The 26,513-nt window shown below is 41.7% G+C and overlaps 1 protein-coding gene and 1 non-coding gene across 7 annotated transcripts in view; both read left to right on the forward strand.

Annotated features, from left to right (window-relative positions):
• The window catches only part of LOC131883244 (uncharacterized), a 74,966-nt gene that overhangs the window by 16,073 nt on the left and 32,380 nt on the right, over positions 1-26,513 (forward strand). The window contains exon 1 of one of the 6 annotated variants that reach the window (XM_059230674.1): positions 19,224-20,333. The exons of 1 other annotated variant lie outside the window; for it this stretch is intronic. In XM_059230674.1, the coding sequence (XP_059086657.1) occupies positions 19,552-20,333 (782 nt within the window). In that variant the 5' untranslated portion in view covers positions 19,224-19,551. Of the gene's footprint in view, positions 1-19,223; positions 20,334-26,513 lie in introns of those variants that run through there. 4 more of the 6 variants (XM_059230675.1, XM_059230677.1, XR_009373600.1 and 1 more) reach the window with 4 other exon arrangements.
• Trnai-uau (transfer RNA isoleucine (anticodon UAU)) lies at positions 16,357-16,450 on the forward strand. Its single transcript has 2 exons — positions 16,357-16,394; positions 16,415-16,450. It is a non-coding gene; the product is annotated as a tRNA-Ile (tRNA).

Genomic DNA, 26,513 nt, shown 5'->3' on the forward strand with positions numbered 1-26,513 from the left:
CCGCCCCAAGAAAGACATTTAATTTTGAACATTTGATGTCAAATATTGAATTGTGTAGGCCCTAAGTACCTGTCTTTTGGTTGAAAAACAAGGGAAAACAGAAATAAACAAACCTGTTTCAAGTCATGAGAAAAGCTAAGCAGAGCGGTAAAATGGTTCAGCAGCCCCAAGAAACTCAACATACTAGCTGCCTTCCTTACCTCCTCAAGACTAACTGTGTTCTCTTGCTGAGGAAGAAAAAATCCAACTTTTCTTAAGTTAGACCAATGGAAAAACTAGGTCAATGTTTCAAATCTACTGGTGTGAAAAAAGAAAAAAATAAGCAAATCCTTGACCCAAATAAAACAGTTATGTCAATTTGGTCCAAATTGGGGCAAAATTCGAATTTTTGGAATGCGCTTTTCAAATTTGTACTACTGTGAAAAAAAATATTTGAATTTCCCTTCTTTTTTATTTTGTTCGCACCATTTGTTACACTTTTTGGACGTTTTTGCACCTTTTTCTGCACATTTTGGGCCTATTTTTGCACCTTTTTGTCTCTAAAAGGCTTTGCTATTGTGTGCATTTTGCCCGTCCTTAGCCATTACATACCCTTAAATGTGAAACACAATAGCTGTATGATGTTAACGTTGGCGAGGCCTTGCGGCCCTCATATAACCTGACAAAAGTTTGTGCCCAATGTTAGCATTGCAGAGACTAGAAAAAGGCAAAAGAGATTCAATTGATGAGCTTCAAGTGTGATTGTTTGTTTTTTTGTTCGGCCAATTCAGTAGACCATTGAAGACATTGAGGGCTGAACGTCATGATTTTCTTCTTGATTTTGTCAAAGCGATCTCAATCATTGCATTACATATCTTGGCTCGAACATTGAAAAAGGCCAAAAATATATCAACAAAGTTGAAATTCAAGTTGACGGTGAAGTCTTCTTTCTCTTAATATCGTTGGATCTTGGCTTCCGTTTTTGGTCGGCTTGTTGCGTTGTTAAGTGGTGTGATTTCAAGCATGAACTCCCGGTGAAGATGAAATGGTCCTCTATGACTGGATCAAACAGAACTAGGCAGAACCATACCAAACCAATGTCTTTCATCAGTTCAGGACTGACTTTTAGTGGTTTTTATGCAAGCTCAACTGCATCTTTGGAGATGCCAATCCGGACTTGATATTTGAAATTAAGCAAGATTACGTGATAGACGAACTGAGGGGCTCCATTTAATATCACACTATCTTGTCAAACAATTCGAATTTCCCACTCAAGTTCATAGCTCCCGTCGACAATGTTAATTGATGCGATGGTAAATGGACAATTTGACTACGATGCTATAAAGAGTCCCTAACCACAAAGAAATTGATCAAATAATAACTTGCCGAAGCTAAGCCACCACTTTATTCTTGGTAGAGATCGGAGTTGATTTCTAGAAGACATCGTCTGGAACGTCACATAAAGTGGCTTGGATAGTTCTGATTCATTGGCAGGGAGGGACTGCTGGCTTGGCTTGATGGATAGATAATTGAGTTACGTAGTGGGTGGGTGAGGCGTGAAATCATTGACATCAATGTAGCCTCACAATGGGATAAGCACTACGGGTCTTCCGACCTGGCGTCTTCTTCGTTCCATAGGGACTCTCAAGGACGGCGGTCCCATTCTTGTCGGTTTTGTTGGAGATGTACTCGAACTTCTTCTTGTACACTCCCGTCAGATAGATTTTTTCGACCCCTTTGGACGCTTTGATTGCGCCTTCGCGGTTGTGCATCATTGTCTCGTCGTTGTCATTCAAGTCCGATGTAAGCTTTTTAATCCGAATGAGGTCTGTGTCGCCCACTTGGAAATGGCCATATTTGAGCTCTTTTCGCCGCTCCTCCTGATGTCTGAGCTCATCTTTGAATATCTCCACAGCCACGGGTGCCGAAGCCAGACTAGCCACGATCCCCATTGTCCTTGGATCTAGAGAAAGAGGAAATGCCTTCAATGATTTGATTTAGAAAGTTCATTGTTATTTCCTCAGCGCACTCTTGAAGTGTCACCAATAGATAGCGTTTTAGCCTGAGGAAACAGTGGCAAGAATTTCCACATTAATACTTTGATAGCTGGGCGCTTCTAATAATTTGATTTTGAGTCAACTGAGAAGGCAATGATCCAATGGAGTTTTAATGTGTTTTAGCACGGCTGTCCAAAACATGCATCATTTTGTACTAAAAAGGAAATTTTTAAATCTGATTTTCCGTTTTTTTTTAAACAGGAATGCTGAGAAGAATTCTTAAAGCCATAAAATCAGTCAATATGCAAGTTATTTCTAATAGCTTTACAAGCTAAAAATGCTAAGGTGGGTAAATCTTTGGAAACTTGTTGAGGCTCTTTGAATCACTGTGACTTGCTTTAATACAAGGATATCTCAACGATCTACAGTCATTGTATGGGGGCGTTTAGGCAAGCTGTGGCAGGTTCGTTTGTTAATGGTACCAATGTGAGTGATGCAAGTCTGGAGATTCAAACACGTTTTTTTTAGAAGCTGACCCTTCTTTCGCATAGCTATATGAGGAAAGGTCAGCTTCGTTAAAACCAGTTTGAGACGCCAATTTTGCATCACTGGCATTGGCAGGCAAGTTTGTTTGCTGGTACCAGCGCTTGCCTAAATGTCCGAATAGTCATATGGTGGAGTTGAGTGCTTCAAGAGAAAACTTGTTCGCCCCAGTTTACTATCCCTTAGCATTTTTACTTACCGTGCTTTTTTGCTCTTTAATCATTTTGCCTATGATTTTGTTTCAATAGAGCTAAACATATCTACATGTTTCTTTGCCATCTCGCCCTTTTTGTAGCATTTCAAATTGCTTTTTTGTAAATTTTAATTGCATTATTTGGACAGCCCTGGTTAAAAGTTACCGTGCGTGATCACAAAATGAGATAAAACAATAGGCCATGAAGTAAAAAACCCGGATTTCTTTGTGCTTGGTAGCTTTAGTAAGATTATGAAGTCGAAATAATGTTAAGAGGCCTACTTCTTTTTGAGACAGAGATTACAGTTAGCTAGGTTATTGCAAGATTATAAGTTGATACTTCAGTAAATACATATAGCGCTATCTTGCTCTTTAAAGGTCCAATGTTCTGGAACAATAAGGATGGATAGATATCTACCACTAATGACGAATCGAAAAGCGAGGCAATTGTGTCCCTAAGACTATTTCATTCATAAATGAAAAATCGGTTAGACCTTCATCTCAAACTGTAAAAGAATTACTAGCTAATCAAAATCAGGATACCAAGTTCATTATCAAATGCATTACTTTGAGAGCAAATAGCTAAACATTTTAGAACCAATTAAGCCCCCAGTCCATCATTGACTTCAATCATAAAGTTCAATGGAATGACTTGATTACACTAGGAAATCTCGTTGGCCTGAAATGAATACCTATGTGCCAAGCAAGTCCTTAGTTTGTGATTTGGATACCAAGCCATATCGAAGCGCTCAAAACTAATCAGAGTAATGAGATTAACTCGAAATTGTAATGAGAATCCGCTTGCCTGCCTCTGAGGCTGCTTGGTCGCTATTCCCGTCGACATTCTTCATTGTCTCCTAACAGGCGCATATTTTTTCCCAATGAAAGAGGAATCGTGATCGGCTGGACTAATGGGGCCCGAAATTGCCCCGTCACAATTGCCAGGATACACCGAGGCCTTCACTGGTTCATCCCCGTTGATTGGGGCTACTCTTTCCCAGGCTTATTCTATCTTCTCTACCTACTAGTGATGGGACGAGTCCGGAATCAAGTCCAAGTGCACTCGAGTCTTTTACTCGATTTTCGAGAAATTGGCCAGACTCGAGTCCGGACTCGTCAAAAAAATTATTCATTTTTTCCTAGAATTTCGTGAGACGAGTCCTTTTGCTAGATCTGGCTCTACAGAAAAAGACTCGAGTTTGGTAAAAAAATCAAAATATCAAAGGACTCGCCTCAGCACTACTACCTACCTACCTACCTACCTACGTATGGTACACTGTACCTTGTAATGGGTACGTGGTGTTGTTCGTAGTTCATTCAATTAAATGCCTCTTTACAGTACAGGATCAGTCCCAATTTTGGCCCTGTCATTGGGGTGGGGTTGAAAAATGGGCATCACCTAGTAATGACGGATCGGAAATGTCATTTTTGTCGTTGAATGTCAGCCGCGATTGTCAAGACGTCTTTATCATCGTCATCATTCCGTGCTTTGAAGGTTGCCTTTGTGCTCAAATCAGGACACCCAGTCAGGCCTATTTTGCGTGTTAATGCGCTCGATCTATTGAACAGTACAACATACGTACATATAATATAAATTGGGCGCCATTGCCCTAGACAACAGCCCCCCCCCCCGCCCCCCCCCCGCCCCTCCTTTACGAAAATCCGGTTTCAGAGATGCCCAATAATTGCAAGGGCCTCACACAGTTACCATCGTGCCTCATTGTTAATCCATGACAGTGTCTAATCTTGTTTGCTCGTCGTGTTTTGATTCAATTAGTTCTCCATATAAGGTGCGTGTACCCACACGGAATGGTTATTTTGGTGCTGGGCTTGAGACGAATGATTTATTCCCTGTTCATCCCTCTTCAATCAGTCTTTGAGTTATGAAATACCTATGCACCGTGCACGCCCAACAATGACATATCGTTTTGATCCACGATCCATCGATCTCTCGTCTTACCTGATCCGATGGCTATTCTTTGATGATACTACTTTCTCTTGCCTTGGAGAGATTGCTTCTTATTTTTCGAGCTGTCTGAGCCCGATTAGAAACCAATGGCTTAGGCGGTCCCGTATCTTTTCGTATTTTTCTGGAGCGATTCCTCATCGAAGAATTCGACTTCTCGTCAGCAATCAGAGTTTCCTGTGGAACTGACTTTGACGCGGAAGGTCGTCTGACTGAGTTTTCTAGGGTCACTACTTTCCTCGACGTTGACCTTTGTCGACCCGGCATAGGCCTGAAATTCAAAGCATTCCTGGTTTACGATAATAATAAGTGCATTGAACTCGGGTGGAATTACCCAATTGTATTGACAGGTTTGACAGGTTTGAGAGGCTCTGAGGGGCCTTTCGAGGTTGCTCTGGTAGGTCTTTGAGCACTTGGGCGTTGCTTTGTAGGGGGGCTTATGGTCTTTGGTGGAGAGAGTTGAGGGTAAGGCTGCTCTAGTTCATCCATGAAGGGAACAGCAGAGATGGCAGCACTGACCACCATGCCCATTTTGGGCCAACACTTGGTATCATGGAAACCTGAAAATACAAACGTGCACCCCATTCCTTTTTCAGGTAAGACACAAATTAACCCCATCATGCATATTTCTCTAGAGAATGGTATCACATTCTCACTATTGTTGATCAAGCAAAAAGAGTCGTTATCAAAAGCCTTTTCATAAAGCGTGAGGATTAAGTTTGGCAAGTACCTTATACTTTGATTCAACTTGCAGACGAATGGAAAATGTACATTAAGTGCACATTGTTATGTTTCATTTTCAGGCTCATTGAAAATTCAGAATCATTAGTGCTGATTCGTTATCAGCACTATCGTGAATAGTATAATAGTATTTAATAGTATCGTGAAATCGCCATACAAAGAAAGACAATTCAAAAAAGCGTGTGTGAAAACAGTTGGGTCTGGTAATCTCACCATGGTCACTTTGTTCTTGAATCGGTCCATGATAATGTGAAGAAGTCAGAAAGAGCCTAGCTAGGTTTCAGGTTCACCAAACTTTTTTCCACTTCCTCCTTCATCAAGAAACAATTTGGAACTGCATTATCCTTATTACTTGGCCAGAAAGTGGTGCGCGACTTCTTTCTTTCGTCTACGTAGTAGGTTGTTTTACTGCAGTGCAAAAAGCTAACTTGAAGCGCTCGATCGAGTTTTGTTTCCCTGTCTTCCCTCTTTCAACCGGTGAACCGCTATTGTTGTTGTTCTGTGTGTTCCATGAACACAAACTATAATATCCTCATCGAGGACAAGGCTGGAAATCTCGTGGGAAACTTGGTGGCTTTTACAACCTTGAACCAAACTTGGTTCCTATAGCGTGACAATTGCGACATAATACAACCCCCCAAAGCTTCCTCTCTCTTTCTCCTCTTCCGGTCTCCCCAAAAGTTAAAAAGCCGTTCCATGAATAATGACGAAGTGGAACCTGGTCATGGTTTTTAAAGTGCGGTCCACAGGAAAGATTTTTGATACGACTTCATTCAACCTTAGCGAGCCAAGAGAGATTGACATGTCAAGGAAAACTTTCGGAAGCCAGCCAAGGTTACCTTGAATCAACAAACAACCACTTGAATCGGCAACGGAACATAGGAACAGGCTTATTCACCGTTAGAAATCCGTGATATGTTTTCGGCAGTCCAAATCGGAAATGTCTGTTCCGCTCAGACCTCAAAACTCGAATGGATTAAATCGTTTTTTAGTCAGTGTTCCAGGAGGAATCTGTTTAACTCCAGGGCTTGTTCCAAAGTTGGACCTTACCTCTTTTATTGTGGGACAGGGACACTTGGTTTGTGGTTGCCAAGGATTGGGGCTTTTTTCGATTTTGAGGATGACTATTTTGCATGCATTCCAATTTCTGGCCGTCGAAAAGGGAAATCGTGTCAATATATTATGTTCCATGAGGTCATATCACTTGCCTATGGAACGTGACGGATTGAGTCTCACTGAAGTATTGGAACGTACTGATTGGAAATGACTCACTAGCAGGGTACATATACATTTCGCATGTTCCATGTTCCAACCTCGAGTCTTGCACGAAAAACGACATACCTGTGAATGTCTTGGAACACTGGCACATATCCACACATTCACTCACAAGACAAAATGCGGTGTCAATGGAACAGGCTGACAATACGTCAGTAAATGCATCATTTATTCATCTCGAATCCAGATTTGACCACAGTACTCTAGCACATACTTGTCTCGATTTTAACTCCTTTTTCAATGCTGATTTCTAATTTATATTGATTGATTTATATTGTGAGCCTCTTGTCTCCTTTTCAATATTTCTGTTTCAGAAAGACATATCTCTTTTTTAATGTCAGTGCATGCTCATATTTGATTGTTTAACAAACACATGAGCACCCTCTGTTAAACCTCTGAATAGCAAATCGGTGATTTAGTGCATATGATCAATATCTCCCCTCCCCCCTCTCTCTCTCCCCATCACTTTATTCTAACCTGGGGTCATCCAATCCTAGTACGTAGGTCCACTTGGCCTTGTCTTGAGGTAGGTAGTCAATCACCGTCTTTTTCCTCCATCGATCACACAATTTGAGCCCTACTTCGTCTCAAGCATTTGAAGACCGTTAGCGAACCGAAGCAATTGGAATAATATCCTGCAAAGTTGTTGCCACCGTATTTTCCCCCTTAATTGCTACTCCTGGATTTGATCCGTCCTACTTTTCAAACGAGTATCACATCCAAAATAACATCAAGAAATTTGGAATAGGAGGCTGAAAATATGGAGGCTCAGGAAGGTGATGAAGTCTAAATGAAACTTGATTTGCTCTAGTCATGCAATATCAAGGACCATAAATAGACGAATGGCATTGTATAATACCACGAGTCGTAAATAGTTTTTGGATGTTGAGGCTTTTGTGATGGGAGAGGAGGAGGGGGGGGTACAGGTAGGGAAATGGTTAGATACCTACCTACCAAGTTGGTAGTTGAACTAAAGGTATAAGTTGAACTTGGTATAGCGACTCGACTCCGTGATGGTATTAAATTGGGAGTTATGAAAGGTTTTATAATCCCCATGAAATTTCATAATTACTGACCAATGTAAATAAAAACGGGACCCTTGTTATGTGGATATAGCCTTTGTTATCTGCAATATCATTATTCATTAAGCTTCACTGGCCGCACCACCACATACGAACGAAGCGAATACAAGAAGGTACTTAGCTTCCTCGGCTTTAATGCAGAACTCATAAGTGGCTCAGCACCTGAAAGGAAGGTGGTCTAGACCTTGATCGATCTCGTTTCGGAAATCTTGGAGTCCAATTATCGGCTTTTGTGAACGCTCAATAGACAATTTAGAGGCAAGGGTTTTCTCTCCTGGCACGGCTTTCGTACTTGCTCATGAGCAACTTTTGGCATTTGAAAGACCCAAAGGCAAAACTGTTTACCTAATCATCCTGGCCTAATTACTTTTTAACTAGAGATCCTGGTTTTGGGCATCCATTCAATCCGAGAGGATGCTTGTTCAGTCCTCCTCATGGTTTTAAATGTATCATTAATCTCCTTTTAAGTCAAACGCACGACGCAAATCAATCAAAACTGACAAAGGAGCTCAATATCGGGTGTACTCTGTACATTTTTCCCACAGGAGCCAGGTTATTAAGCACAGGTCGGGGGCCTACCCGTTTTAGTTGTCGGTCTTGTTCGAAACTCGAATTTTTTTTTGGTTCCTTTGAGGAGCACCTCGGACTTTGTTTTTTCTTTCAATTTGTATTCTTGTTCACTAAAATTGTTCATCAAATATATATTCACTTTAACACTTCCAAACCCAAGCAAGTGAGCTCCTTATTGTCATTTATTGTCCTGAAAAGGTGACAATTCATTCGACCTGTTCAATTTGAATCCTTTTACTCGACGTTAACTCAAAACTTTTTCCAAGCTAGAATAAGTTTGGCAAAAAGCTGAAGCAATAACAAAGTGGGATTGTTTTGTCTTCTTCTCGATTTGGACCAGCATTGCTAACTGTTAAATAAGAAGTGTGTTCTACATCCAGCTGAGCTACTTTCGTTTCTTTATTGATTCAAGAGTTTGCAACTGACATGATAACAACTAGGATAAATCATGCTACCCTTGTTTCTATTCCATCCTGGACCTGGTATGAGTAACTTGTTATCGAATTCTGAGTGTTTTCAGTCAACAAGGCGATGACTAGGAAGGCCAAACCACAAGAAGAAGAGTGTCTTTTACAACAGGATAACACCTCACAACATTGATATACCGCTCTTTTCAATTCTATTGAACAGCTACAAATCTATTCAGATGGCAGTCCCATACAGTATAGTACGTACAAAGCATGAACTGCTCATTCGAACTTAACTGAGACGTATCTGTGTCTGGGAATCCATTGCTTCCAGCAATGTGAATGTTCAAGGGTCCTTTTTTAGATGGGGAGTAGTTGTAGGTGGTGATTGATTGCTGATTTGTCAAAAGTCAAAGACCCACTCAAGGCAATCTCCCTTGAAGGACCTATTTGCCATTGGGTTTTCAACAAGTGGCGTCTATCTAAACCGGGTGAGGGAAAGGGTTGTCCAATTGTTTATGTATATTACTCATGTTTAGCGTCGTTTATTTTGCACAATCTACAATCATAAGGACATTGAGATATTAATGAAGAGGACGCAGACTCATCGAGGGTAATAACTCCACCTATCTTCACCGTTAGTGTCTCTATGATCCCAACAATCCTAACGCGCTTTATCAACCATCGTTCAATGAAATTACTTCGACAAACCATCGTTCAATTCAGCTAATGTCAAAGAGCATAGGCATCACTCACTCTTTCAAAACAGGCCGAGCAGCAATGTTTGTTCTTGCGTTTCTAATTTATAAAGCTCCGAAAAATAACTTGTTTTGCTGTCGAACAGCAAACGTAGAGATTCGAATGCTAGTAATTGTCTGAACACAACCTAAAGTAAAGAGCTGCTACTTTGATGAAAACTAGTTTTGACAACCTTCTGGAAACTACTAGTGATGACATATAAGAATTTTTTTAAATCAGAATCGCCAGAGAGATCGGAAACTCAAAGCACCGCCGTCTCCAACGTACCCTAAAAGGTTAGGTTTGACCAAAAAGGGTAACCCTGGTTTGATAGAAGAAAAATCAGGGTTACTTTTTTTGACCAACTAACAGGTTTCCGATATTCACTCTGTAATGCTATATGCCACTGAAATTGTAAATTGGTAGCCCTAGTTGTAACCTCCGGTGATTATTTGTTTGACCCCATCAGTAGAAACTACCCTCCACGGTAAAATGAGTAATTAGTAGTGATGGGATCAAATCAAATTTCAAATTCAAAGTTGCCAGAAAACTTGGAAAGTGAAAGCTCCAGCCGATTCCATCAGTACGTAAAATGTTGAGTTTGACCAAAAAAGGTAACCCTGGTTTGACGGAAGAAACAGCAGGGTCACTTTTTGAGGCTATCTAACGGGTTTCCAACATTCCTACAGTAATGCCATAGGGAATTGAAATTGTAAATTAGCTGCCCTAGTTGCAACCTCCCGTGATTATTTATTTGTTCCCCATCAGTAGTAATTAGGAAAAAAGATTGCTTTGGACCATTCAGTTCTTCAATGAACCCATGGTAAATGGCATTGAAGGCCTCCATACGAAAGGTTTGAAGCAAGTAAAAGCCTGATTACGCCCTCCTCTGGGTAGTGGGAGGACAACTTATTGAAGAGCTATGTTGATTCGAAGAATCTTGGCCATTATATTCTTTGTTTCCATGTATTTACGTCAAGTACACTCGGGGTTTTCGGAGTGTTGTTCTTCGCCCCCTTTTAATGTGAAATTTAGATTGAAAAGACATGTCCCAGAGCGGAGAGCTATTTTTAGAAGTAGTCGGCCTTCATTTTTCAGAGGTCAGTACCCAATTCATGTTTTCAAGGATGACATCTTTGCTCCAATACACGTGCTAGATATGACGTTCGTGTTTTGTTCTTCATGTCTCTAGGTATTACATTTTAGTCATTGAGTTTCTGGGTCGTATATTTCTTTTCAGAGCTACACTTGCTTTTTTTCTCGTTCTAAATTGACCTGAATGGGTTAGAATACCGCACCGATCTTTGGAGGGATTGATGTCACGGATTGTCACAAAATGACACATTCCAGGAGATATTTTTTAACACTTGTTCCACCCCTGCTTGGTTCGAGTATTTGAAATTGGCGCACTTCGTTCCAACTAAATCGTGAGATGTTTCGTGCTGATTGGGTTTGAACTTTTCGTAATCGGACGGGAATGAATAGTCAAAGATCGCTTTGAATGTGCGCTAGCTAGCTCAAAGCAATCAGAGTCAACCCAAATATCACTGATTAATGCTGAAACACAATAGCAATGAGCAAATTCTAGAAGCTCCACCAGTAGTAAAGTGGAAGTCCCCCATTTCTTCTGTAGTTGTACTTTAGTTTGATTTTTGATAGGAAATGCATCCTATAACACGCTCTAGTTTAGGTTTACCACGCTTCCAATCGACCGGAGTTGTGATGCGTCTAATCTGATTAAGTCAAGTCCCATCAGACAATGGCTCTTTCAATGGGGAAAAGATGATGTGTCATACATCTCTGATCTGAACATGTGATACATTCACCCATGTTGGCGACCAAGAATGGCCGACTCTCAATGAGGTTTGTAATTGAACCAGCTTCCGATCCAAGATCCAAGCTAGTGGCTTCCCTGCGTTGAACCTGGCCTTCGCCACCCTTTTTGGCAACTCTGGACGAGATGCCAAATCATTATTTGAACAACTTTTTTTGCTTGACCAGGGCCCAATTTGGACTGTGGTGAATTCACTTTACGTTTCCTCGATGATAAATGCCAAGAAATCTTGGGAGTTGGCTTCCTTGAAAATGGTCTCAAAATGAATGGTTAGCCGTAGCCACTTCTCTCTCCTGGCCTACAAATTCTTGACCGAGCACATTCCTATTCCATTCTTGTCCCCGAGTTTTAACACATATTGGTCACGAAATGGCCGAATCACGTGATTAAGTTCTGACCACCCGGCTTGTTGAAGAGATTCCGTGAAGTGTTGGATACTTAAAAACCTCTTTGATATTCAAGACGGCTGCAGAGTCTAGATGATTACACTCCTGCGTAGACCGACAGTACATACAGTACAGTACTTATGTGTCTCTGCCTTCCAAAGTTGAAAGCTATGCATCGATTTATTCTTTACTAGATTCTGATGCAGGGCGTTTGTTTGCGACCTAGATTAGTCTTTTAGATCAAGCGGGTTTTTTGCTTCAAGAGGAGCTGCTATGCATTTAACATTTTTGCCTCACTGCTTTTGATTAAAGTTGTTTTAAGAACTTCAGCCATTCATGTAAAGGACCAAACCTCTTTGAACATGAAATCACTTCTGAGGGTGAAGACTTGAAAGTAGCGACAGTGGCGCCCTCTACTGAAGCAAAATTTGAAAGTGAAACCATTCATTGCCCAAACTTTAATATTGTGGTAGTCGAGACAATTCTTTTTACTTATTTACCGTTAAGTAAGAGCAACTCATTATTCATCGAATCATGTCTTCAAACTCTGTGAACCCAAATGTAAATGTACATTTATGAGTATGAAGGGCCTGATGAAATGAGCTCCCCTAAATGGTTCTGATTCAGCTGAAAGTGCAATCGTCTTTCAAGTTGACGTCAGAAGGGTCGAGCCCGATCTTCGAGTTGAACTTGGGTGTTTGGGACTAATTTAGTTTTGGGCGATTCGATCTTGTACAAAGGGCTGCTAATGATCGTTATCCCGGCAGACCTGAATCGCACGAGGAAATGCAAGAAAAGAATAGAACTTCCCTACAATTGCTGGCACGGTTGCATGTCATCCACTCTGTCGACTATCGGATGATTCTATCTTAGTACACACACACACACACACACACACAACCGCTCCTACATACATGCACATTCAGTGATTAAAAACCGAGTTTTAGCAAGCATGTTCATCAGATTTATGGCTATAAGTTGAATATTCAAAATGCCTGAGGGCCTAGCCAAGGACACGGCTTTTTTGTCTCACGAAGCGAGATTATCATAGCTGGAGTCCACTACGTAGACTATAGAGCTCGCCCCTTACGTCCATAGGTACATAGTCCGGTGGCTAGCTATTCTTATTAGGGTTTCTTTGGCCTATTGATAAATGATAATTCTCGAGGCTTGGGCCTCTACTTGGACAAATGTAAGTCACGCTCGACTAATCACTCAAAAGGTGAATAGACGAGGCGAGCTCGATTCTGACGACTAGAAAATGAATGAGTACACAAAGAAATCAATTTCCACATCCTTCATACAGTATGGACAATGAACATTTGTGGCGTCCAGGAACTTTTCGTATTTACATATTCTGATCGATAAGCGTTGTCATACATGCTGTAGCTAGCTAATTAGTAGTTGAACTAGAAGGTTACTATTGGAATTGTAGCTGTAACGTAAGCTGTTGTAGATTTTGCCCATTCCATGTTCATGATTATCCCTTTGTGGAACTCAGTATTTTTGATGCGTTTGATCAGAGTCAGCAGAACTGCATTGGGGTTAGCTAATCAACTCAGATAGGTTTGTTTAAAGAGCAATAACAAGTATATGGTTCGAGGGTCTTTAGGGATGCTATCTCATCAATGCCTCACTCCCACAGCTCTTCGACCCATGCTCGATGACCAAGAATGTCTTGTAATAGCTTGATGCTCGAACAAGAATTATGAGAGTGAGATTGTAGTAGGGTAGATGGTCTTAGAATCAACATTTCGGCATAAATTCTTCCATCCAAACATGAGCGAGCTCAGTTGACTCCATTAATTCAGATTGCTTGCCTTTAGAGAGCTCCATACCAATTGAATTTATGGTACAAATCAGATTGCCAATTGACCCGGAATACACTCCCAACTTCATGTGTCATAGCCCTAAACCATTCGTGAATGAAAGAGTGGACTGATTAAAAGGCTCTCAGGGGCTCCTAAAGTGTTCAGATTAACTCAGTCTTGCCAGATAATTACACGAATCCACGGACGGACCGGGCACGACCTGAAACCGCTCCAGCCAAAGACGATCAAATGAGATCCTGCCTGATAAGCGATCGGGCCTATCTGGGAGCAAATCTCAATGGGGGCGTGTTTGACACAATTCAAATCAAGCTTTCATTGATGGATAGCGCAATAATTTCCAAGCAGCACAAGCTAAGGCTATATATGTAAGCACAAGAGATTAAATGGCGCAATTTGAGAACAAAGAGAAGATACGCCAAGTACGCAACATGCCAATCTTCGAGGGAGAAGGAACGAATATGCCTGATCCTTCACTGTACATTGTCCACCTCATTGAGCATGCTTGTTAGAAAGTCTGAGCCATGCATCAAAATTAATCGCCAACTGTGGACAGATCAAATTACCCTGGAAGTTTGGACCTGTCCTTTATGACCAGCCCGGTAAGATACAGGCGCTGGTAAATTCTGTTTCGAAGGAATTGGCCAATCAAATGGACCAACTTCTTTTTTGGCTATTTTATATGAGAAGTAAAACACAAGTCGCAACTTATCTTGCCCCTACTTTGGAAGTTGTGCGTAAAGCAGGACCTTCCTGCCAATTTGCATTCTTGGTCTGTCATTTGATCAGAGGTGTTTTCAGAAATCAAATCAGATGCATCCCAAGAAACAATATTGGAATTGGATTGACTGCAGGGCATTGCACGTCACTTGCCAAGGCGAGGGGATAAATGTATTTTAGTGTTTCTTCCGAATTCGCGCCATAGGAGGTATTTTTCATTCTACTCATCAATTACACTGCCCGACAGCTTAACTAGGTTTCGAGTTTTTCCACCTAGAGTTCCGCTAGTCTGGCGAAAGTTCAGTCGCAATCTACATTCGAGACTCACGCAAACTTCTCAGATATTTGCAATGCTGGGCTCCCTCATGAATATCTGGTGCTGTGAGACATTAGCCCAAGTCATCATGTAGCATTTGTTGCCTTTGTAATTCTCACTCTCTGTCGCTAAAATGGCTCACGAATCTGCCCCATGGTAGTGTTGCACAATTGTGATCTGGATAAGAGTTATGAGGCCTAATTAACCTGTCAGCAAGCCTCATTACGGCCATTGTCTCATCTGATACATCAACTGTTACAAGCACCGTATTGGTCAAAGTGCCCTTAAACCAGACTTTATGAATCTCGGTGGTCGGAAGCGATGATCCTCTCGTTTGATATTGTCCTGCTTTTCATAATCAGATGACTCATCCACACAATGAATGGCTTCAGCCTGGTACATGTGTTATCCTAAAGTCTCTCTTGGCATTCGACCCGAAGCCATAAGTTTATCGCTGGGTCGAACCCTAATTTGTCGCCCAAAATTCATTTTAATTCTCCATAAATGTCCCAACATGTTCTCACTCCTTGTGCCTTTTGCACTGAGTAGAGTAATGTATTGTCCTACCTACCTACCTACCTTCCTGCCTGCCTTGTGTTCACGTACCTGGGCATCTATCTATTCGCACCTTGAAAGGCTTTTGAGCCGTAAAAGGGAGTCCTTGTATCGAGCAGATTAAAGCTTGCGATAAAAAATCGTGTTCGAATTCCGCGAGAATCTGACATTTTAACGCGCTTACAAACCACTCGTTTATGGTCAAATCATTTGGTCATGATGACAGTTCCCCAAAGACATGAAACATGCCGTCAAACGATCTCTTTCATTCTCATCGAGAAGGAATGCTTGTACCGCAGAGGCAAATCTGTGACTGAAATCCTTCCCCACGTGCATCCATGGTTTCAGGTGTGAATTTGGCTTTATTTGAGAAGAATTCCAGTCCTCTCCCCTTGGGCAGAATGTTGCCAAAAGCAATTCGCTTCAGACAAATATTGATTCCTATTTAATTATGAGCTCTGCTGCCTTCCAGACGCTGGAAGTGCCGATCGTTCTCAAGGCCTAAATTGCCGCTCATTAGCCACATTAAAGCGATATCCGCCAGAGTTACCGGGCATCCCTCAATCCAACTCCTACCCAAGCGTCATGTTAAAGGGTATCAAAGCGACTGAGAGTCCGCCAATAAGGCTGGATTTTACGTCTTCAAACGTGGTCCTTCCGGGTGCAGACTTGGCCGGTTCACTAATACCGCTATGTACATAGGGTACATAGTAAATACGTGCACTCTACGCATGGACTACAATGATGAGAAAATGCCACTCGGTGTTGTTGCACACTCCCAAAATGACTGTGTTGGGCATCATGATGCCATGCTTGATTTAGGTCCTATTCGTCGCCATGGAATGGATCTGTACGCGATCTCTATTGGCTGGGATTCTTAATTGCTCATTAAAGTCAGGACCGCTTATCGTGACATATATCTGAAGGTTTGCTATTCGTGCGTAAGCTTAGTCCTGGGTCGACGATGAACTGAATTCACCCCGCAGGTTATTAATTCAGATTTCACTGGAACGTCGGAGAACCATTAAAAATTACCAAGTTCCGAGGTTAGATACCATCTCAATCTCTTAATATTCAGAACACTTCCTTGATTGCTATGCTCGTTGGGCTTGTGTATTGCTGAAAACCAGCGATATCTCACTACTATCATCATTAACACCAACTATTCAAGATTAGCCTAGAACAAAAATAATAAATATGTACTTTAGACGAACATTCGCATCAATCCCTAGTGGCGCAATCGGTTAGCGCACGGTACTTATAGACAGTACATTGAATGAGCAATGCCGGGGTTGTGAGTTCGAGCCTCACCTAGGGAAGTGTCCTTTTTACCCTTAAAAGGGGAGGGGGGGTACATTGATAGCACATTTCTTTTAAGTGATAGGAGCTAAATGGAATAAGCCATTTTATTTGCTGTCAAGGCATTCACAGCTTTTACAGGTGACTGAAGGACGATCCAAGCTCGGAATCTTACTGTACACCAAAGCTCAAGTGTTCTTTTTCAAGAGTCAAGACGCATTCATGCTCTCGTCGCTTGAAATCTAGTGGAGATTTTCAAAGATCACTCTTCTTAAACATGGTCAATGGAAGAAATAGCTGCGAACTAGAGAAATGCAAATGAGCAGCAACCAGGAATTTCGCCATTTAATTGCAAAACTTGAGGGCCTCAAAATGCACTCCCAGAGCAGTTGACCCCACACAAACTGCATCATGCAGAGATTGAATTTGTCATTTAACTCGATTTACCTGCATGTTTGAGCAAACGGTATGCTGATATTGTACCGGGAGGGTAGTACTATACCGTTTTTTTCCGTCAGATTTTGATAGACATATTTTCGATTATTGACAATATAGATGGATAAGAGTATGGATTCGCTTTAACGTCTGTCTCCGCTCAACGCTCAAAATCAGAGTGTATGTGTTTATTTTTCATTGCTATGCTCTCACTCCATTGGTCCTTCATTCTATCGAACCCTTCGTTAGTACCTATTTGTTGCTGCTATGTGTGTGTGTGTAGAAATATTATCCTGAAAGCAACAAGAAATACACTTGTTCATTTCCTTTCTCATGTCCTGCAGTTAAGAGATAACAGCAGAACCGAATATTTGGGGCTCACAATTCGATATTGCTGAATATCTTCATTTGTCTAACAATAATGAAACTCGACTTGCATGTACCGTTATTTAGAGCCAGGAATGTAGCTTATGATGAGAGGAGTAATTAATGACAAGCCTACCACTTGGTAAAGCACCTACCTACCTACATACGTGACTCCTTGAAGTTTCTCCTCGTATATACTATATAGAAGCAGAGAAGCAGTAAACATGGTACGACAGCAGCACCGGGTTCTCGTCTCCATCTCGTGTCATGTCAACAAGTCATTTTCGGAGAAAGTCATGAGACACTTCGGATTCGCCGACTTACTTCCATCGCGGTTACCCTCCCTGATTTGTGACACTTTCCTTCTTGAGCCCCCGGAGAATCCAATGGAATTTCCACACAATGAAACGACACGGGAACAATGTCGAATGAAAATGAATGTCATTTGCCGCACACATGAACGTACGAGTACAACACAATTAGCCCAATGTGTGGAGAAAAAAAATCTTTTTTTCCCCGGACAATGCCCAATTAAGACGGGCCTCCCCGCTACACACATCGTGTATACCCATACCATGCGTGAAATTATGACTTTGACCGGCGTTGAATATTTGTCCACAACCACCACCCACCACTCAAATACTTCCATATCTTGAGAGGCATGATTGGGAAAGATTAATGCCCATATGCATTACTGGTTGTCTGTTGCTCAGTCCAAATGGTTCTCTTCTTGTAACATTATTAACAGTAGTGATGAAGCGGATCTAGTTGGATGTGAGTTTGAGATGGCGTTGGGTTTCGATCCTGGTCGCAACCTTACACAGAAGTTCGGATTGACATGCCAAATTCAAAAATACGCCCGATGGAAAAGTGAGTTGAGCGCTCGCTTGCCAAGCAATGATCGTACTTCGAACAGGGTGGCGTAGAAATGACGAGTTCCCTTTTTTGTCCTTGAAAGAGATTTTGAGAATGCCTTCAGGAATTGGAAGAGAAGAGGGCATCCATCGCTCAATTCTTTGCCATGACATCAAATATACTTCAAATACATTATTATGCTGTTATTCTAAAAGATCTAAAATTGATCAGTATTGTGACATTTTGCCTAATCAATCATTTCCATAGATCAATATCCAACATATGCAGGTTTCTTCTGCATCACCTGTACGATACCCATATCTATGTTGGGCAAGTCAGTGACACTCTTGCCTCACCCTGCACGTATCAACAAGTCACAATGAGTGCCCGTGGAGCCGTTAGTTCATAGTAGGTGCGGCAGAGTGTGTAGAACTGGTACTGGCAGACGCCATGAGTCCTCGCTCCTCCTCATTCTCGTTCGAAGGATAGTTGGTGACTTCGGCAAATTCGTCCGACGAGGGAAAAACAGTGCAGGGGGCAAAGCACAAAGATTGGCACCGAGGAGAGGGAAAAAAGCTTCGAAGCTTCGACGAAGGAGGTGTTTACTATCGGATTTGAGTACAGATCCAGAGCGGCAAAGTCGGCGAGAACAACGGCGACGCCAATCATGACCATGATGATCCAAGTGAGGATGACAGTAACTGGCTGACCAGAGCTTGATCAGTATTGAGCGGGATGGTGTCAATCCCGGAGCTTGGATCTGTGCGTTGTCCGAGAGTTGTTGATCTTTGGAGTGCGGTAGGCAGTCCTTATCACTGATGACATCCTTCTCCATTGATTGAATCTCCGTTTCCCAGTGATTCCAACGACCCGAACGTGAAGTGTCAGGTGGTGGTTCAAGTTTCCGAAGGTGCTCTGAATCATCCTCAATCAAATGAACCGATAGTGTCCAGGCTAGTTTGCGGACAATGGCCCTGGAGATGGAGAGATGACACGAGAGAAGATCCCTCCAATTGTCTATTCATGAATTCATGAGCTACCACCACCAGTGATTCTCGAGTTTCCTTCCTTCGTTGTTTTTTGACTACTCGTACTTTTTTTCTGGGCGTCGAAAGTGCAGCCATTCAACGGAAATTCGGGGAAACTAACCAAGGGGTAAAACGACGAAGAGGGGAAGGGCATGCAAATGTCCCATTCAACACTCGGGTTTTTCGAGGATTCTTCTCGGGCGTGAGAGATGCACTTTGGGGCCTGAACGATGCTTCTTGTGGAGGTTGCGCAAAAAGTGGCGAAGACGAGTCAAGGATTCTAGCAAGTGGTGTGAAAATTGGTGTCATCGGTTCGCATATTAAAATATTTGGAAATTCGACACCTCAAGGCCAATTGGTGGTGGACATTGCCACCTCCAACCTCCAAACACTCACTCTTTTGCCTTAGTCCGTGCCACTCTCCAGTCGACACAAAGATGCACAAGATGTGGAGCTTCTCCACCCTCCAAAGACCCACTCACGAGGAGAAGGAGCGGAAACGAAGATTTCGGGAGGAACAGAAGCGACAAGCCCAATCCAAGCCCGGCTTTCCAGTCTCGGCCACACTCAACCCGGCCAAGGGTAAGGTGGGTCGAGCCAAAACGTTCCGACAAGAGACCTCCAGGACCAATGACCACATCATCGAGGCCCTGCGATTTCGAGCCAAGAGTGCCACGCGAGCCCAACCAGACCATTTCCATCCACAACCAGACTTGAACGATAATTACTACGGAGCGAAACATCATCCGTCCCCACAACGATCCCCATTCACATCTTCAGCAACTTTACCCAATGCTCGTCTGAGATTCTTGGAGCGAAATGCCTACTTAAGCAATGAGGAATTGGTGGCCTCTTCGCTTCCCAACCATCATCAATATCGGAGCAGCAACCATGGCTTGCTCCCATCTTTGCCGCCGTCCTTTGATCCATCCCGAGCATCAAAATGGGAGATTGAGCCCGGACACGTGACCTCGAATACAAGTGGCTACTCGAGTGGGGGTGGGCCCAATGAGCCAGGTAGTGCGTTGACGATGGCCAATGCCAACCTCAATCCTAGTCCGAAACTGAGCCATCATTCCCATCAAATTCCACTCCGACATCCTCGAAATCATGGCGGCGGCATTGTGGGCAGAGGTGATGATCTCTTTGATCTATATGCACAACCAATGAAGAACAACTCATCGACCCAAAGTGCAAGTGGAATCATGAAGAATCCCAGGTAGGGTCATTCAAATTCACTTTTTGCGGCGAGGAACGGCGTTTTATGGAAGTTTGAATAAAATAAAGATCGACGAATAAGATTGACCTTGGGTTGTGGTGGTTGGTGAACGAAAAAAGTCGAATGCTATTTTCAGTCATGATGATCTCGATGGGGAATTGTAAAGAAGGTTTGGGAGCAATTATTGTAAACTTGTTTTCGATCGACCTATCGCAGATAATTGAAAAATCATAAATACCTCCCTTCCGTGTGAGGATGAGAGCTCCACGAAGCAATGAAAACGAGTCGTTATTGTCAGGATGTCAGAGGGCAAAAGTTTTTTCCTGCTTCAATTTTTGAGCCCAAAAACTTGATGCATCCATCCTCATTCCAAGGTTAGCTGATTCACTCAGGGGAAGAAAAGACCAATAAATGCCAGCAGTGTCCTCTAATAATTAGATTTGAAGCCATGTTGCGCCAGAAATAACTCAGAAGGCCACCCATCCCAAGTGAAAAAAAGCTCTGGCAAATATTCGAAATCACGATTTTCATGTAACCCCAATGCAATCTGGTCGAGAGCCCTTCCAACTCGATGAATTGTCGAGTCGTAAAGAGATTTTCTCATGCCAAACACATAACACTCTAAAGCATGAAGATACCCTCAAAACTCGTGACCCAGAGTGCCTGATTTTTATTCGCTAGATGGCCACTCAAATTAAGACGAACTCACACTTCTTGAGTGTTTTATAATTCATGAAATACCTGTCCATTCAAAGGCAAACACTTGGCCAATACCCGAATGCGCGGAGTAGTGGAGCGAGCATGGTTCCTTGCGGCATTCCAATGCTTGCTTTTGCCAATGAAAATTGGTTTCTCAACTGGCAATTAGGCATTCTTTCTTAGAGATCTCGATGCCATCAGATTGGCTTAAGCTTTTCCAGGTATTTCTAGTTTTTTTCCTTCTTTTTAACATGTTTTTCGTTGAAATGGTAGTGTGATCTTTGATTAATGTCTTTATATCTCGGTTAGCTAGATTTGAAAACAGAATCAGGAACTGTTAGTCATTCTCGCCCGTCCAATGCAGCCTAATAATTGGATTTTTCCATTTTGTGACGAAGGCCTTGACGTTTACAGTAGACATGATAATTATTCCGATTGATCCAAGGCCCTACATTTTCTAAGAAAACCACTTGAAATGATGTTTCCATAGTTAATTGGATCCATAATCTAATTTTGAGATTCCATGACACAACACAAAGGCAGATTTGAAGCAAAGTTTGCAAATAACAATGTGCTTTAGAAGTTGCCTCCGGTCACATCCCGCTGCCCGACAAGCATCATGCAATCACATGTGGCAAGGAAACCGACTTGAAACTTGCTTAGGCCCTGGCATGCATGCCTTGTCACATGGCTGTCTCGTGTGACAAATCCGGGCTCATGGATTTCACGATATCTCTGGGAGCCAAGTCCGTAGCTCGGGCCGATTTTACGTTCTCAAGTTGGTGGCAGACGGCCATTGAGTAGTGGTTGGTTGACTCAAAAATTGCTCAAATCTTAGCCTCACTGTACATAGCTGTTATAGCTACAAATAGACAGATTTTCTTGAGCTTTGACCAAGGCCACCCACTAAGAGCTAACACACAGTTTGGGTGTGCCTCCTTTCAAACGGCCAAAGCCCCGATACCTGTAGTCGCCTGGCGTCTGGACGATTTCCGAGATATCTTCATAATAACCAGAGTCCAATCTCATGCGATAATAATAATAGCCCCTCGGGATGGTCATGTGACATCCTGTGTGGGGCTTTGAACACGAGATTTGCGAGCCAATGTATTTCAAAGTAGCTTTTTATGTTTGGTTTGTTATGAAAGTGGCTTCTTCGTATAATGAGCCTGATCGTCCATATTGAGCTCTGTCGAATCATTAGATTTAAATGGGTTATATGCCGGACAAGATCGAATCCATTGATTATCCTGTGTGGCGCAGTTTCGGCCTCTTTTTGCTCCAGCTTGCCCATTGTGTCATGTGAGCATAATCATATGGCAGACCCAAAGTGGGAGTGCCGCATTTTACTACCTTTTTGATAATCATCATTATCGTGTTTCGAGTGCACCACTAAATACCAAGTTAGCCTTAAAGGGATCGAGGCGAAACTAGTACAACTGACGAGGAAACTGAGCTTGAACGTAGGGGATGGTGGACTTTTTTGTTCGGAAATGCTTGACCATTGATTGGTTCGAATTTAAGAAATACGAGGGCAATGTAAGAAAGATTCGACACTGATAGTGCTTTCAGTGTTTTGATATTGGCTGCTCTTTGGAAAGTAATTTGAGTTCGACGATTTTAATTGATTGCATTTATAGAATCTGTTGGTTTTGAAGACTATTAATTAAGCAAGACATTCGACATTAAAATTATTAATTGAGTGGCTGTTTCTTGCCAATGACCAAATACATATCTAACTACCCATTGTTTCAAAGTAATGGGTTTTCTTTGAGTGATGAGGCAAAAAACAACCTGCTTTAGTTTGTCTCATCTTAAAGCAAGTATACCTGTAACAGGAGTATTTGGCATGAAGATTAGCAAGACTAAGTCGATCTATGTGTAGCAGCAATGGTAATATTCTCGCACAATAACACTGAGTAAATGAAATATTAATATTTCCCTGTTCTATTTTAAGACCTCAAGGAACGATGGAAATGCTTTATTTAACGCCATGGAAATCTGGATGGACTTCGTCTCAGATGACCATGATAAATCATGTACATGTGTAGCTGGAAGGATTAGTCTTGGCACCCGAAGCTCACCCCATGGACTCTGGAGTAGTACAGTTGTACAGTGGTAAGGTGAAGATGTGCCTTTTAACAAAGACCCGGGAGCGACAGTTTTGAATGAACGAATGCCACTGAAAATTCAAAAGTGCCGCTCAAAGATTCAATCCCCTTTTCATGTCAGGAAATGGATGTTTTTTTTGAGAAGAATGTGAATCCAATGAGAGTTGTCTACGCTGTCTGTCGAGAGTTCTGTTGAATAAAGCAGAGAAGCGCTAATCGGTTTATCAGATGGTCTTGCACAAAAGGAAATGATGGGATCGAAAGAATGGGTTTGCACCAATTTGAATGAGAGTATGGTTTGTCAAAGATTCTGACAGGGACCAAAGTATGTGGTTTTCCTTTTTAGATAACCTGCCCATATGGTTTGTTAAGAATCAAAAAATTGTAAAAAAAAATATAATAAAAGAAATTGTTCCGGAGTTGTGAAGATGCTTCAGTTTAAAAAGAATCTTAACATGATATTTGTTTGTTTTCTGTGTTACTTGATGGCTTGAAAATCAAGTTATACGGAAAGTAATATGTAACGCTTCAGGGCTTATCGGTTCAATATGAAAATTCCGAGAAGAAAAGAGCCTTGAAAGGCAAGTGATGTTGTTAGCGTTAAAGTGATCTTGATGAAAGAAAATTAATCGACAACAATCATGTTACCCTTTCCATCCAAACTTGCCGATTGAAAGACTCTCACGTCTCCAACTCAAAACCCGATTCTTTCCAACTTATACAACCTTGTATGTATTATCAGAAATAATGTGGCTGCCCGCGATTTCGTTCAAGCTTTCGATCTCATCACAAAAGTACCCTTGATTGTGTTCAGAATGTTAATGACCGGCGAACTTGGTGCGTTCATCATGAATTATTAGGTCTCTTCCAACATTTGACGACGCATAAAATTTGCTGGTAAATGGATTAGCTTTAAGATGGCCCACCCCCCGATTGACTGAAGGTGAAGGACTTATTTTAATGAAAATTAGTCCCATCTTTAAAACTGAGCATGTGGCAGCAGGAAAGATAAAATAAAACCACCTGAAGTTGACAATTGGCGTCCTTCAAGGTGCTATCCTTGGCCCTGACTTGTACTACTACCTAAAGTACAAGTGCACCAAACACCAGGCTAACCTCACGAGTTCGTACCCTGCAAAGCGTAAATTATGAATCTCCAAATTGGGCTGTTTTAGTTGTCTTGCGGTTCTCATTCAGTCTTCCAAGAATTTGGCATTGATTCCCAAGTCTTGGCCGTAGATGAACTTTTGATTTTACTGTTTTCGCCCCGGATTGGAAGAAAGTGGGAAAAATCTTGACACCTGTCAAGAGTTTCGGTTGGTTCAAAAGTTTCCAAGTAAGGGGATCCGATAGAATGGATTGGTCGACGCTGAGAAATTGTAAGTTTCGACAAAATTTGGTGCTGAGGAAACCCGAGACGAATTCGATTTTGGTCGCGCATGGCAATGGTAGGCATTATTAAGGATAATAGAGACAAGAGAGCTCGAAGACAAAAATCGTGAAGTGTGAGGAGGAATATGCCAATTTTCTTTAGAAACAGATGGTCATGGACCTATCCCTGGAGCTTCTGAAACCATCATCAGCTATGAATAACACGTGCTTCCTTCGTCTAACAATAGTGATCTAAGGGTCATTTTCTCGGCAATCTTTGCACAGAGTAACATCGGGGACAGATCTAAGGCACAGCTTGCTCTCAAACCTTCTTTCCACTGCCAATTTTTTTAGTAAATTTAACAAGCGAAAGCATTTTTACATATTAATGTCAAAAGTTCAATTTGGAAAGACACGTGTTACCTTTTTTGAGTAAAAATTTGACAATCTTTATTAAACGTGTTTAGCTTCGGGTATGGCTATCGAGCAGAGTCGAAACTTGGCGCAATTCCTGACGATGTGCTTCTTTTAAAGAAAAAAAGTAGGATATTAATCATGATCTTGCTCTCGGACCTTAAGATAACCAAGAGCATTATATGAGCAGATTGTTTTTGTTTTGGTAACCTCCTAAAATTCCTGAGATCAGTCTAGAGCTGTGCATCGTATTCCGCAGGGTCTCCCTATTCAATCCGAACTGAAATTACATAAGCTGAATCCGATCCGAACATTTTCACTCAACCCGATTCGAATCAGAAAATGTTCTCTCAACCTGATCCAAATCCAAAATTTTGTACTGCTCATTCAAAATAAATATCAAAATTGTCTTTGATTATTCAGCCTAGCCAAAAATAGGTCTTAGCCTTTGCAACAATAGTGATATATTTGACCAATACTTTTAGATTACGCTAGTTTCTAATTTTGCTTGTTTCTTTTGAGTATCCCACATTGTGAATATTTCTTTGTTACTTTTTGGGTCGAAACAAAATTATCCAGGAACCCCTAAAGATCCCTGGTTTATTGCATCTGCATTAGGAGTCGTATTAATGGGTGTAAAGTTTGGATTGAGTTCGGGATCCGGCTTTTCAGCCCCACAACAATCTAAATCCAAAAAAAGTCGGTCAATCCAAATCCAAAAAAAGTCGGCCAATCCGATCCGCATCCCATCTAGTTCAGTCTAAGTTATTATCAATCGTTTCTTTGGTCGAGACCTTGTTGATCCATGGCAAAACTGAGAACATTTTAATGGTGGACGATCGATGTTTCTACCATCTTGGTATAAAGACAAATCTGAAATGCCGTTTATGTTGCATGGAGGCTGATGATAACAAATGTCTGCAGTCTCGAGCATACTTGTTGAAGACAACACTTTCGTGATCTGAAGGCGCTATTGTCGACATTAATCAGCTTAGCTAAGGATGTCGGAATACATGGATTCAAAGGCTCATGGCGAAAGCATTATTTCCGATTCTAGCTAAGCAGATTTGTGTATGGCGATTTGGAGCCTTTGTTTGAATTTTCTAAACTGTGGAAGGTTTATTTTGCAGAGCTGAGGGCAATTCAATCGCGGTTTTAAATCTTATGCTTAACATTTCACCTCTAGAGGGCCTAAATGAGGGCAAATATTGACAAAAAGAGCATAACATAGACGAATTATAGCCTTTTATTTTAATAGTACTGGGGATTACATTCCTTGTAGCGGTTAGAAAAGCCAATGAAAAAAACAAAAAAAAAAAACATTTTGATTTTGTTTCCTCATTGATACTTTGATCATGAGGCTATATCTATCATTTAATTTCGAGTAAACTGGAGCCTGGCTATGAGGTAATAGAATTTGGGGATCTCATAATTATCCTGTACAGGGACTCTAAAGCTTTAGTGTCCTTGCCCTGTATGGTCCCAACATGTGGTAAAAATTGATACAAATCCCGAAAAAAATGTCGGTGCTAGGGAGCTTTAGTAGGCATGAATAGTATGGATAAAGGTAAAAGAGCCATTTCCA

This window comes from Tigriopus californicus, chromosome 7 (genome assembly GCF_007210705.1).
Source record: "Tigriopus californicus strain San Diego chromosome 7, Tcal_SD_v2.1, whole genome shotgun sequence".
Taxonomy (NCBI): domain Eukaryota; kingdom Metazoa; phylum Arthropoda; class Copepoda; order Harpacticoida; family Harpacticidae; genus Tigriopus; species Tigriopus californicus.